This window comes from Sinocyclocheilus grahami, unplaced genomic scaffold (genome assembly GCF_001515645.1).
Source record: "Sinocyclocheilus grahami isolate Dianchi unplaced genomic scaffold, SAMN03320097.WGS_v1.1 scaffold344.1, whole genome shotgun sequence".
NCBI lineage: Eukaryota > Metazoa > Chordata > Actinopteri > Cypriniformes > Cyprinidae > Sinocyclocheilus > Sinocyclocheilus grahami.
The window spans coordinates 2,633,636-2,648,342 of NW_015505523.1; the positions used below are offsets into that span (position 1 = coordinate 2,633,636).

General features: G+C 34.2%; 2 protein-coding genes across 2 annotated transcripts in view; one reads left to right on the forward strand and one right to left on the reverse strand.

Annotated features, from left to right (window-relative positions):
* LOC107603296 (calcium-binding protein 8-like) overlaps positions 1-6,332 on the forward strand; it is a 53,016-nt gene extending 46,684 nt beyond the window's left edge. Inside the window, exons 4-5 of the mRNA XM_016296054.1 lie at positions 4,001-4,157; positions 6,024-6,332. Coding sequence (XP_016151540.1) covers positions 4,001-4,157; positions 6,024-6,151 — 285 coding nt within the window. The 3' untranslated portion in view covers positions 6,152-6,332. The remainder of the gene's footprint in view (positions 1-4,000; positions 4,158-6,023) is intronic.
* Positions 6,333-10,953: 4,621 nt separating this feature from the next.
* sdf2 (stromal cell-derived factor 2) lies at positions 10,954-14,570 on the reverse strand. Its single transcript, XM_016228843.1, has 3 exons — positions 14,231-14,570; positions 12,655-12,851; positions 10,954-12,538 (listed from the first exon to the last, which is right to left on the reverse strand). Exons 1-3 carry the CDS (start codon positions 14,403-14,405, stop codon positions 12,242-12,244), a joined length of 669 nt encoding a protein of 222 aa, XP_016084329.1. The 5' UTR covers positions 14,406-14,570; the 3' UTR covers positions 10,954-12,241.
* Positions 14,571-14,707: the final 137 nt, after the last annotated feature.

Below are 14,707 nucleotides of genomic sequence, written 5' to 3' on the forward strand. Positions count from 1 at the left end.
CATGTGTATATATATATTTATATTATTATATTTAATATTATATATAACTATATTTAATATATAAGCATAACATATATATTTTTTAATATACATATGCATGTGTTTGTATTTATATATACACATAATAAATATACACAGTACACACTCATATATTATGTAAACAAAAACTTTTATTTTGGATGTGAGTAATCGTGATGAATCGTTTAACTGCACTAATATATATATATATATATATATATATATAACTTATAAATAGTAATAATAAATAAAGAACTAAATAAATAAATGAAAATTCAGCTTTTCCATCACAGGAATAAATTACAGTTTAAAGTATATTAAAATAGAAAAGTTATTTTTTATTTTAATAATATTTAAAAAAAATTATAGTATTTCACTATTATTATTATTATTATTATTTAATAATAATAATAATAAATTATTATTATTATTATTATTGTTGTTGTTGAGTCTTCCCCACAGCTCATGGATGTTTCTGTGTGGTGGATATTGGTGGACTCCTGCAATATACTTTTCAAATCATCTCATTATGTTACCATAATTCAGAGAGCAGACTTTTTATTTTCAAGCACACTCTAACTAAATTAGTGTAATTATCCTGATAGACAGCTTCAACACCTCTGCAACAACTTGCAGTAAATTGCCTCACTTAATTCCATGCCGTTATTGGTCATATGAAGAACAAGAGCATTAGAACTGACGCTTCGAGGCACTACATCAACACCCCTTGTTAACACAACAGGGATTCAATCTCTTCTTGTTTTATTGCATCATCGTTTTTTGGCCTTTTGGCCATTTTTATAGATCGAAATGTAGTGTTTCAGATTGCTGATGAGTTTCCATGAGCGTTAGGATTCTTCCCTGCTTATCTAGGCTGCTTACTCTGAGCTAATGAGAGAAAAACACAGTCTGATAAAAGAAATGCTATGATATTACAGAGTTCATAACTAAGACATCAATAGGTCTCTTTCATACAGTTTTCTTTCAGGGTGAGAGAATAGTCAGTGCTGGAAAAAGAATTGCATTTGGAGTTGAAGGGATCCCATGAGAGTGTCTGGATAGGTGTGAATAGCTGAATGACAGAGATACATGCTCAGTGCCATCATCTCACTCCTCAGAAGAGACAATCCCAGCTGATAATGTCTCATTGAGGCTTTACGCTGGGCTTTGTGTAAGTGACATTGTCTGACAGGCCTCAGTGATAACATCAGATAAGCGTTGGTTCTGCATCTGCGCTGAATCCCGGGAGCTTCTAAAGGGCACAGGGATTGTGTGTTTGTAATAAGAGGTCAAGGTTTGGTTGTTAGCATGGTCCAGTTAACTATTGCTAGCAGATGCCATAACCACACCATCTGAGGGTGAAAGGCTTCTTGAATGTTCATTCAAAGGTTGCTGTGTGTTCTGATGAAAGAAAAATAATTTCATTATATTGTAGATTTTTCTGTTTAATTTAAGTAAGAATGGTAAATTGAAAATTAAATAACGTAAATGTTTACATTTATGTAGTAATTTGATTACAACTGCTTTTCTATAGGAAACTATATTACTTTTAATATTGATTTATATTTATAAATATTGATTTATTGGATATATATTTCTGATTGAATACAAGCAGGAATGGTATAATAATTCATCATAACTGTGTACATTCATGTAGTAATTTGACTGAACTGCATTCTCATAGGAAATATTTACATTTTAGTAGTATTTATTTTGTAAAATATATTTTTCTTTATATTTTATTACAATATGTATTTATTGTGTATATATATATATATATATATATATATATATATATATATATATATATATATATATATATATATATATATAATATACACAGCTGATAATGTCTCATTGAGGCTTTACGCTGGGCTTTGTGTAAGTGACATTGTCTGACAGGCCTCAGTGATAACATCAGATAAGCGTTGGTTCTGCATCTGCGCTGAATCCCGGGAGCTTCTAAAGGGCACAGGGATTGTGTGTTTGTAATAAGAGGTCAAGGTTTGGTTGTTAGCATGGTCCAGTTAACTATTGCTAGCAGATGCCATAACCACACCATCTGAGGGTGAAAGGCTTCTTGAATGTTCATTCAAAGGTTGCTGTGTGTTCTGATGAAAGAAAAATAATTTCATTATATTGTAGATTTTTCTGTTTAATTTAAGTAAGAATGGTAAATTGAAAATTAAATAACGTAAATGTTTACATTTATGTAGTAATTTGATTACAACTGCTTTTCTATAGGAAACTATATTACTTTTAATATTGATTTATATTTATAAATATTGATTTATTGGATATATATTTCTGATTGAATACAAGCAGGAATGGTATAATAATTCATCATAACTGTGTACATTCATGTAGTAATTTGACTGAACTGCATTCTCATAGGAAATATTTACATTTTTGTAGTATTTATTTTGTAATATTTATTTTTCTTTATATTTTATTAAAATATTTATTTATTTTATATATATATATATATATATACAATTTAATTTAAGCATCAATGGTAATTTTGAAAACCTGTAAATTGTAAATTAATGTAAATTAAAGTAATTTGATTGCAAATGCATTCTTATAAAATATACATTTATTTTTAATTTTACATTTTATTAATATTTATTTTCTAATTTATATTTGTATTAAATTGGGAGCATTTATTTATTCAGTATATATTTCCAATTTAATTTCAGCAAGAATCATTAAAAATTCAGTAAATTGTAAATTAAACAACGTAATTGTTTACACTCTAAAAAATGCTGGGTTGTTTCAACACAACTTTTGGTCAAATATGGGCTAACCCAACTTTTGGGTTAAAAATGTAATGTAAAAATTTAACCCAACTGTTGGGTTAGTCCATATTTGACCCAAAGTTCTGTTGAAACAACCCAGCATTTTTTAGAGTGTACATTTATGTAGTAACTTTTGTTATTAGAGCTGCATTCTCAAATGAACTATTTAATTTATTTATAATATTTATTGTTTAATATTTATTTTTTATTAAAATCAGACATATCTATTTTTTGATGTATATGCGTTCTTTTTAAATGATTTTAAAGTTATTTAGTTATCTTTTTTTAACCTGATTAAATAAAGGTTTACTACCAGTAGTGATGAGCATGCATTTTGACCAGCTTTTTGTTTTGTTGAGTTAAAAAGTAAGCAGATATGTAATGAAATCACTACATTTACAGGCTGCCCATTTCATATGCTTGAACAGCATCTATGAAAACACTTTAGAACGACTTGCAAAGATTTCAAGAGTCTGGAATAAATGTGTTTGAGTGGATGGAATCAGGGAAAAGGACACTCTCCGCAATGTAATACATATTTTCTCATACAGTTCAATAATTTATTGACTCTGCCAAGACAGGATAACACCCCCACCACCAAAGCTCATTCAAGGCTTCTGAGAAGACCCTTGACACAGAGCTTGTCGGGAAATTGGACAAGTTCAAGTCTGTCTCTCTCAGTGATTCTGAATTATTGAACCAGCCCAAATTTGCCGCCTCTTCTTCTTCTCCTTCTTTATTCAGCTTTCACCCAGCTTCAGGTCGCAGTGCTGTCACAACAGACATTGCAGTTCAATGAGGAGAGTCTCTTAGATGAGTGTGTTTCAGTTAAGGATGCTTTTGGTTGCAGAACAGTAAAGATGCGAGGAACTATTGGACATGTCAACATCCATGTTGATTCACATCTCATTTTGCATTAGAAAGAATGTCCAGTGCGATGATCAATTTGTGTGCTGTGCTTCTATTCATGTTCACCACTGCCTGAGCGAGAATGAGTGTGACTGAGCAAGTAAACCCTTGATTAACATACTGACTGGCTAAGCTTCGCTTCTCAAACATTTCTGTCGGAGGAAATTCTCCCATAATAAATGACTGTAGGATCTGAGCACTGCCCCACAGAGAAGCACTGACAGCCCAGCCGTGCTGAGATTTGACAACAGGCCTCTTGTGTTTCCACTCTGCAGTTTGACATGCAACAGATGTCCCTGGAGGAGCTCAAACACGTCCTGTTCCACGCCTTCAGAGACCATCTCACCATGAAGGACATCGAGAATATTATCGTCACCGAGGAAGAGAGCTTGAAGGAGAACTCAGGAAACTGCCAGACCGAATTTCAGGGAGGTAAATAGCAATGAGAACGAGTTCATGTTAATTGACGGATCCTGCAACAGTTTGTTGAACTCGCGCTGATTCAAGTTTACAGACACTGGAAACTTTGCGAAGCTCCGATGAGGTGAAGCTTAAAATTCTGACAGTAACTGGAGAATTGAGTTCTGTATGAATACCAATGAAAAGATTTCCACATGATCAGCAGAGCGTAGGAGTGAGCGACCAATTTTTCAGAAGCCAAGAGGTATTTTTAAGCCTTGAATCAAACCAACTGGCTAAATCAAAACTTACTAACATTTTTATTCAAATTAAGGTACAAGACTGTGTATTTAAAGAGACAATGAAGTACTCCTCCAATTAAACATTAGAAATGATGTAATTGAATCATAAATGATGATATATAACATTATTGACTGTTGTATATAGTACAATATCACACATATTTAATTTAAATTTAAATATATAAAAATAGATATATTTTAATTTTATTGCAAAGTATTAAGAGTAGTCAATAGCGTCAGTGCTGAAATCTTTTGCATCTAAATCTATTGAAATCTACAGAAGCATGTATCATGGTGCAATATAAACTTTTCAACTTATAGTGGTTTATTAAAAATGCAATATAATAAGCGAATTAAATTAAAACAATTATATTTAAAAATTGAATTACAGTTATTTAAATTTTGATTGATTATAATTATAGATGAATAAGTAGTAAGAATGTTGTCAGTATGTCATTCACAATGCTTTATGGAAGTGACAGCGACTTCTCTGATTGGCCGATCTAATGGATACTTAAAAAAAAAAAGAGCTGAAATCGCATTGAATTTCGGCTTCTACAGAAGCATGTATTATGTTTATAACTGACTTGTAGACAATTATTGTAATTATACAAATTAAATGAAATATATTGAAATGTATTTAATTATAAAATAAATAAATAAAGAGTGTAGTCAATAATGTTTGCAATGCAATGCCTTAGTAACAGCAACTTCTCTGATTGGTGCCTCCAATGAAAAGCTTGCTTTTTTAAATGAAGCTAATACCACATTGGCTTTTGGCTTCTGCGAAAGCATTTATCATCGCTTAACAATCACAGTGCTCATAGTAGGTCTTGAAAGGTTTATATGTTATCATTAAAAATCCATTTCTTTATGGATTTTTACATCTGGAGCCCGACTATTAGGCTCTATAGTCTGATGTGTTTGCCCAGAAACTGGGCATTTAATGAGATGAGAGTTCTGTGCTCTCGATGCATTATAGTTTTTTTGGAATGAAAAGCATCTGATAAATGAAAGCAACTAGTGTAATATTTTCTTTACTCCCTGCATTGGTTACTTATGAATTTCACCCGCTTTATTGAACCAGATGTTCATCAGCCAACAAAAGTAAAGGGAATGAATGGAATTCAGAAACGGGAATTATCGTAAAAGCTTGTATGCAATTATGTTTCAGCAGTTCGATATTTAATTTCAATATGCAGCACAGAATAACAACACAAATTGAATGGAATTGAATCTGCTGGCCCTGAGAAAAAGATGAATAAAATGTAACAATTTCATGCCTCGAAATCCAATTAGTCTGTCACAATGTTTTAAAATATATGCTTTATTGGCCCACACTGTGCCCTTAAACCGTTTCACATGAATATTGATTTCTGTCTGCGTGTGTGTGTGTGTGATCATGAGTGTGTCGAGTCCAGTGAGGCAGCTCAGCAGAGCCAAACGTTTTGTTTCATTATTGTTCATATTCAAAGCCTCATTATGCACAGAGATCAGCAGCAATGCTGGATCATTGTTTTGATGGCTTATGCTCATTGTGTGCTGTCATCTCTTCTCATTGAAGCTCTTTCACAAATGCTCTGTTCTACTCCATTAGTGCATTCGAAAAAGAAGAATCGCCAGACGTGTGTCCGCAAGAGCCTCATCTGCGCTTTTGCAATGGCCTTCATCATCAGCGTCATGCTCATCGCAGCCAATCAGATGTTGCGAAATGGCATGGAGTAGCCCCGCCCACTGTGAACCCTGCTTGATCTGACCTCTCTTAAGAAACATGCTTCAAAAACTCCACTTTCTTTTAGAGCGTGGGGAGCCCACCGAGCAGAGGATTTGAATCCCGAGAGCGAGTTTTGTGTTTGTGATTGTGATTGTGACAGACTCTTAAACGGCAGTGAGGGATGTCCTCCATCATCAGCTTGACAGGAACATGCTCATTAAAAATCCATTTCTTTATGGATTTTTACATCTGGAGCCCGACTATTAGGCTCTATAGTCTGATGTGTTTGACCAGAAACTGGGCATTTAATGAGATGAGAGTTCTGTGCTCTCGATGCATTATAGTTTTTTTGGAATGAAAAGCATCTGATAAATGAAAGCAACTAGTGTAATATTTTCTTTACTCCCTGCATTGGTTACTTATGAATTTCACCCGCTTTATTGAACCAGATGTTTTCATCAGCCAACAAAAGTAAAGGGAATGAATGGAATTCAGAAACGGGAATTATCGTAAAAGCTTGTATGCAATTATGTTTCAGCAGTTCGATATTTAATTTCAATATGCAGCACAGAATAACAACACAAATTGAATGGAATTGAATCTGCTGGCCCTGAGAAAAAGGTGAATAAAATGTAACAATTTCATGCCTCGAAATCCAATTAGTCTGTCACAATGTTTTAAAATATATGCTTTATTGGCCCACACTGTGCCCTTAAACAGTTTCACATGAATATTGATTTCTGTCTGCGTGTGTGTGTGTGTGATCATGAGTGTGTCGAGTCCAGTGAGGCAGCTCAGCAGAGCCAAACGTTTTGTTTCATTATTGTTCATATTCAAAGCCTCATTATGCACAGAGATCAGCAGCAATGCTGGATCATTGTTTTGATGGCTTATGCTCATTGTGTGCTGTCATCTCTTCTCATTGAAGCTCTTTCACAAATGCTCTGTTCTACTCCATTAGTGCATTCGAAAAAGAAGAATCGCCAGACGTGTGTCCGCAAGAGCCTCATCTGCGCTTTTGCAATGGCCTTCATCATCAGCGTCATGCTCATCGCAGCCAATCAGATGTTGCGAAATGGCATGGAGTAGCCCCGCCCACTGTGAACCCTGCTTGATCTGACCTCTCTTAAGAAACATGCTTCAAAAACTCCACTTTCTTTTAGAGCGTGGGGAGCCCACCGAGCAGAGGATTTGAATCCCGAGAGCGAGTTTTGTGTTTGTGATTGTGATTGTGACAGACTCTTAAACGGCAGTGAGGGATGTCCTCCATCATCAGCTTGACAGGAACATGCAAGGGTTCCTCACTGAATACCATTTAATGCAATAACATCCAGTGTCCCTCCGCGCTGCGCGTTTTTCTCATTCCTGTCTTTGAAAGGGGAAGACTTTGTACTTGATCTCACTCCAAGTCATGTCAGATGGGAACGATGAGGAGTGATTGGCAGCCGCTGCAGGATGTCTGGCATCAAGAGCGTGTGCATGTTCATTTCAGATGCACTGTATGTTTTGTTCGCAGCATTGCGGTGTTGAAGCTTATTCATGGAATTGATTGAAATATATTGCTTAATGTTGAAGGGACTGTGGGTATTTTTGGAATAGCATACTACCATAATATTACTTTTACAGTATGCAAAGAAAATCACAAATTACCACAATATGCAGGATATAATCTGCATCGCACAGTGCATCGTACACAGTTTTGAGTATGATTTTTTTTTCTCCTTTTTTGATTGGACTGTCAATTAGTATTTTTTTGGGTTGAAAAAGGAATATAACTATGTATTTTTATTTCCAAGGAAAGTTTATTTATAATTGCACATAATGATCATTTAAAGTGCTTTACATTTTCATAATTGAGAGATAGGACGAGGGAGAAAAATTATGATTCAGGAGAGAAAAAACATAAAATATATAAAAGTTTCGTTTAAAATGGTTATTAATTAGCAGCTGCTGAACTCAACATGCAATGTGATCAAATTAAATGACATCAACATAAAATATTACTGTCTAAAACGTATATCATCGCATACTGTGTACTTTTTCCACATACTGTTTAAAAAAAAAAATAGTAAGAAGTACCATTAACATTTTGGGGTCAGTAAGATTTTTTTGAGGTAAAGAAATTAATTATTTTTCAGCAATGGTGCATTAAAGGAATAGTTCACCAAAAATGATATTTTTGTCATTAATTACTCGTGTCGTTTTAAACCTGTAATACCTTCATTGATCTTTGAAACACAAATGAAGATATTTGTGATGAACTCCGAGAGCGTTCCGACCCAGCATAGACAGCAACGCAACTGACACGTTCAAGACCCAGAAAGGTAGTAAGGACATCATTAAAATAGTCCATGTGTCATCAGTGGACGTTTTGCTCATTTATTCCCTTGTTTTTGATAATCAGATGAGGGAATAAATTAATATAACGTGGCTAATATTTCAAAAACAAGATAACAAAGGAATAAGGTCACGTCGCCACAATTTCACTAAAATGAGGGAGCGAGGGCCATTACCCAATCTCTTGTTTTGTGTGGGCTATCGACACGAAAGAAGAGAGTATAATACTCTCTTTGATTTTAAAACATAGTATCAAGGTCTTCTAAATGTCTGCATATATTGTCTGGTTAAAATATATGACACTGAACTTCTGCGGAAGTGTCTATGCTACATAGTTGGACTTTTTGGTCCATTTTGAGGTTTTATTCACTCTCAGGCACAGAGAGTTAGTGAATGCAACACAAATTGCTCTGAAACAACCAGAAGTAAACTGGTCGGTCTCTACAATAGCACTTTTTCTTTTACAGTTACAGTCTGTGTGTAATATGAGTATTTGTCTACCTGTTTGTCTATGTATTTATAATGTGTGTGCACATCAGTCCCTTTCCCTGTGTTCCTTATTAGTGTGTATACTTACAGCCGTTTGTCACAATCCCCTGTATATTGCATGTGTATTTATGCATATAGTGCCGCACAAAAGTCGTCTTTGCATTGTCTGTTCGACTGTCATGTTTGCATGTTCAGAACACTAATGCAGTGTTTTTCCAAGGTCTGTACCACTTGCAGGCATTTGCTGAGAGCATCAGTCTAAATGTCTGAACTCCCATTGTTTCCTTCCTGTGAGCAAATATGATATGAATGATACCAGCAGCATTCTGTGCCAAAATGCAATGCAAAGGAAAAGCGGATTATTGGGAACCGTTTACTGGCCAAAGTTCTCCAGAATGTCACAGAACGGCTTGATTGAGGAGGACTGGTGCATTTTATTCTGTCAGTCTGTGCTTTGGAATGAGGAGATTTCCAAAAGAATGGCCCCATCTAGTGGCCTATTCTGAAGATGTGATGTAAAAATGGTAGGTAACGAAGAAACTTACGTTTAGCATGTGAAGTAACGCTAGTAAAGAAGAAATGTTATTTAAAGAAATTAAGAAACAAAGTAACCTTTACCAAAAATAAGTTTGAAACGATAGTGGAATTCAGTGTAAATTCCATATGTATCAATTTAAAGTGTTGCACCTTATTTTATTTAATAATATAAGACTATTTGTTCACTGTTCCTGTCATTTATCACAAAAGCAGATTAGTGGACTAAAGTTTAGAAATCTCTTGCATCATTTAGTCATTATTCTATGTATCCCCCTGCTTGTTGCCATCTTGTTAGATTCTACATTCTACTAAATATTACCCTCTAGTTTATGGGCATTTTGGATATATAAATTGGTAAAGGTTTTATTTGCTATTGTATTTTATATTTTGTTGATTAATAATATTGTTTTCTTTTTTTTTAATCTTGCAAAGGTTGATGGAATTTCTCATTTAGATTACTCTCAATCCAGATCCTAACTTCATCTGAATTTGAAGCATGACAAATACAATTTTATATGTGTGTATTTTTATGGAGTATATTAAAAGAAGGATTATTAATATGCAAAACAGCATACATATTTGCATGCAGGATGTGGACTGACCGATTAAAGCAATATGGTTTCTAAACAAAAATGTATCATTACACGTATCATTACACAAAGAATATGAAGAAATAAAAGAAAGTTATTTATTGAACATGACAATAAATGCCTTTGCATCCAATTATTGATATAATGATGATAATAATTGATATAATAATAATTTTTGTTATTATTGTTGCCTGAGCCAGTAGGGGGAAGCATTGGATTTTCTACAAATAAGACTACAATTGTGTTTGCATACTATCAGGGTTTGAGTCACCAATGAACCCAGCTGTACAAATGACAAATAAATTACTTAATCTACTGTTTTTCTGATTAAAAAAAAAAACCCAGCACTGTTAATGATCTGATAATCTCTTTCATTTAAAGCATCTACAAAATAACATGTTTACACAAACTGTCTGAGGTAATACACTCTAAAGGCTGTTTAATACTTCAAAATCTGTACTAATGCTTCTCAGTTGGTACTGTGTATGTACTGTATTACCAAGTCAAATGGTAGACAGCTGTGAACCCAACCATGTAAACATAAAAAAAATAAAAAATATTTTACAGGTCATTTCAAATTTTACAGCATCTACAGTATATGTAATCATAGCACATGTATACATATATAAAAGGCACTTAATGTAATTACAATTATACATTTAGAGACAAAAAAAATTATAATTTTCTTAGGAAAAAAGACTTTGCCAGAGTGTTACTAGTGTAATATTCAGGTGTGCAAGTGTGATAGAATAAAAGAAAGTTATTTATTGAACATGACAATAAATGCCTTTGCATCCAATTATTGATATAATGATGATAATAATTGATATAATAATAATTTTTGTTATTATTGTTGCCTGAGCCAGTAGGGGGAAGCATTGGATTTTCTACAAATAAGACTACAATTGTGTTTGCATACTATCAGGGTTTGAGTCACCAATGAACCCAGCTGTACAAATGACAAATAAATTACTTAATCTACTGTTTTTCTGATTAAAAAAAAAACCAGCACTGTTAATGATCTGATAATCTCTTTCATTTAAAGCATCTAAAAAATAACATGTTTACACAAACTGTCTGAGGTAATACACTCTAAAGGCTGTTTAATACTTCAAAATCTGTACTAATGCTTCTCAGTTGGTACTGTGTATGTACTGTATTACCAAGTCAAATGGTAGACAGCTGTGAACCCAACCATGTAAACATAAAAAAAATAAAAAATATTTTACAGGTCATTTCAAATTTTACAGCATCTACAGTATATGTAATCATAGCACATGTATACATATATAAAAGGCACTTAATGTAATTACAATTATACATTTAGAGACAAAAAAAATTATAATTTTCTTAGGAAAAAAGACTTTGCCAGAGTGTTACTAGTGTAATATTCAGGTGTGCAAGTGTGATAGTAATGGCTGTATAGAAGCTTTTGTTTTAAGCAACTCAAAGCTTCCTTTAGAAAAATAGCCTAAAACATCATTACATAGCACCACATAACTGCAAGTCTCTCAATTAGATTAATGTTAATACTGTTGCAACATAAAGTAGCATTGATGCTGTAGTGTTTCCACTCTGAGATCAGCATCAAGCAGTTCAAGTGAATTCCAGCTTGTTTGCTAATGCAATTAATTCATATTTGTGGTTTTAAATCATATCCCAGGTTTAAATTTTTTTTTTTTTTGATAACAGTTGTGGGCCAATTTATTGTTTAAGGATTTGTTGTTGGTCTTTTTAATTTAATATTACTTGTAAGATGCAAACAGATGGCCACGATTTTAAAATTTTAATGGCCATTAAATATTCTCAAAGGTGAGTGCATTGTGTTTCAAGTTAAAACTTAAGTTAAACTCTGAATGACAATCCTGTGATGGCCAAGCTGAATTTTCAGTAACACGCATCTTTCAAAAATCATTCTAATATGCTTATATAGTGTTTCAGTTGTGATGTTTAATATTTGTTGTCAAAACCTTAATAATCCTTACTGACCCCTAACTTTTGAACAGTAGTGTATGCTGTGCAATACAAAATCATATGCTTAAAAGTGTTTAAAAAACAAGCATATGGCACAATTTGATCATAAAACTCTTTTTCATAACAATAGAACTGTAAAGAGTCCAGCAGAGTCAGCTTGTATGAAGCGTTTCTCTAAAACTCAGTGTGCAATGGCCTGCTGAAATCCCTGGATCCAATCTCACTGGGTTTCATGAAGACGCCCTCCATTGTTTTCCAGTAGCTGTGTGAGCTGCTGACCATCATGCCGTGCACTTCTCTCTGGCCGTGGATAGGTCTGCCGTACTGTTCTCCCGTCACAGACAGCAGAGCCTCGGTGGCCGTGTGGCGAAACCGAACTGACTCATCCCGCTGCCAAACAGAGCCTGCACACAGAACGGTCCACTCGTCCAGATGGTCACCCTCGCCGTTCTCACCAAAGGCACTGACCTCCTAAATGGGAAGAGTTTTTGAGTAAAACTCCACAGCCTAGTGCAACATCAAAATTCTACATATAGTACCTATACGTTACAGTGTGTTTTTATTAAAAAAGCATGACATATTAAAACCTGATTTGAAGAAAGAGGAGAAGTAAAGTAGTGGCTGTGTAGATTGCGGCCCGTGTTCACATGGGTCAATCGGATGTTCTGTCCACACTGTACCGGAGTCCCTCGATGACATGCGGCATCACTGGTGCCCCGCACACTCCAGTAACTGTTACTGTCCTCCACACCGGTCACACCGGTCACCGACTGCTGACCACTACCTGGAATTATCATTAACAGATCATAGAGAGATTCTGTACTGCTGCTGCAGCTTCTTTCTTTACTATTAAGAAAGAAAATCAATACTTTTTTTCAGCATCAGCAGGGATGCATTAAATGTATCAAAAGTATCAATAAAGACATTAATAATGTTACAAATATTTCTATTTCAAATAAATACTGTTATTTCAAACTTTCTAGTCAAAAAAATGACAGTTTCCACAAAGTATTAAGCAACACAACTGTTTTCAACATTAATAAGAAATGTTTTTTGAGCAGCACATCAGCATATTAGAATGGTTTCTGAAGGATCATGTGACACTCAAGACTGGAGTAATGATGCTGAAAATTCAACTTTGCCATCAAAGCAATGGATTACATTTTAAAATACAGTGGGTACGGAAAGTATTCAGACCCCCTTAAATTTTTCACTCTGTTATATTGCAGCCATTTGCTAAAATCATTTAAGTTAATTTTTTTTCCTCATTAATGTACACACAGCACCCCATATTGACAGAAAAACACAGAATTGTTGACATTTTTGCAGATTTATTAAAAAAGAAAAACTGAAATAACACATGGTCCTAAGTATTCAGACCCTTTGCTCAGTATTTAGTAGAAGCACCCTTTTGATCGAATACAGCCATGAGTCTTTTTGGGAAAGAGGCAACAAGTTTTTCACACCTGGATTTAGGGATCCTCACAAAGTAATCATATACAGTAATGTGTTTATTTAATGGCTTTTGAAAACTGTTGTTAGTTTTGTGTGACCCTGGACCACAAAACCAGTCATAAGAGTACATTTTTTGAAATTGAGATTTAGACATCATCTGAAAGCTAAATAAACAAGTTTTCCATTTCCACTGATGTATGGTTTGTTAGGATAGGACAATATTTGGCCGAGATACAACTACAGTAGTCAACATTTGAAGTGGATCAAGAAAAATTCATCAAAGCTGTCCTACGACAAGAACGCATTTTGGTTTTAGGTTTTAGGACAGCTTTAATGAGAGGTTGTGATCACTTCAAATGTTGACTACTATATTTGAAAATCTGGAATCTGAAGGTACAAAAAAATGTAAAAATAAATAAATATTGAGAAAATCGTCTTTAAAGTTGTCCAAATTAAGTTCTTAGCAAAGCATATTTCTAATCAAAAGTTACGTTTTGATATATTTACGGTAGGAAATGTACAAAATATCTTCATGGCACATTAACTTCACTTAATATCCTAATGGTTTTTGGCATAAAAGAAAAATCGATCATTTTGACCCATACACATGCTTTTTATGACTGGTTTTGTGGTCCAGGGTCACATCAAACGTTTATATCACTGCCATACAGATGAGGCGAGCAGACTTTACGAATGACAGTCACTCACCAGATCCATAGCGGACATCATGAGAGTGTAACCTGACGTTGTGTTTCACATTGAGCAGCTTCACCACCGACCCGCACGTTACAAAATTCATTTCACTGCCGGAGGAGAATGTAAACATACATGACAATAACACTGTTAAAGGCAACTGCGCCCGTAAGAACCCCAAACTATCCATGGCTTGCCGAGTCCTTCTTCTTCTTCTTGTACGATTTTATGGCGGTTGACAAGCCAACTTGTGGTGTATTACCGCCACCAACTGGACTGGAGTGTGAAGCATTAACGGGAAAGAGGGAAAAAGGAACCCCAAAAAAAAAAAAAAAAATTATTAATAATAATAATAATAAAAAGAACCATTCCATAAATAAAACAACCGGTAGTATTATTATGACATTTAAATTCTACTTTCTAATCCTGTTATCTTCAGATAACTGAAATACTGGTTTCTGTATTGCGTTTGTTTTCATAAAAAAATGTGTC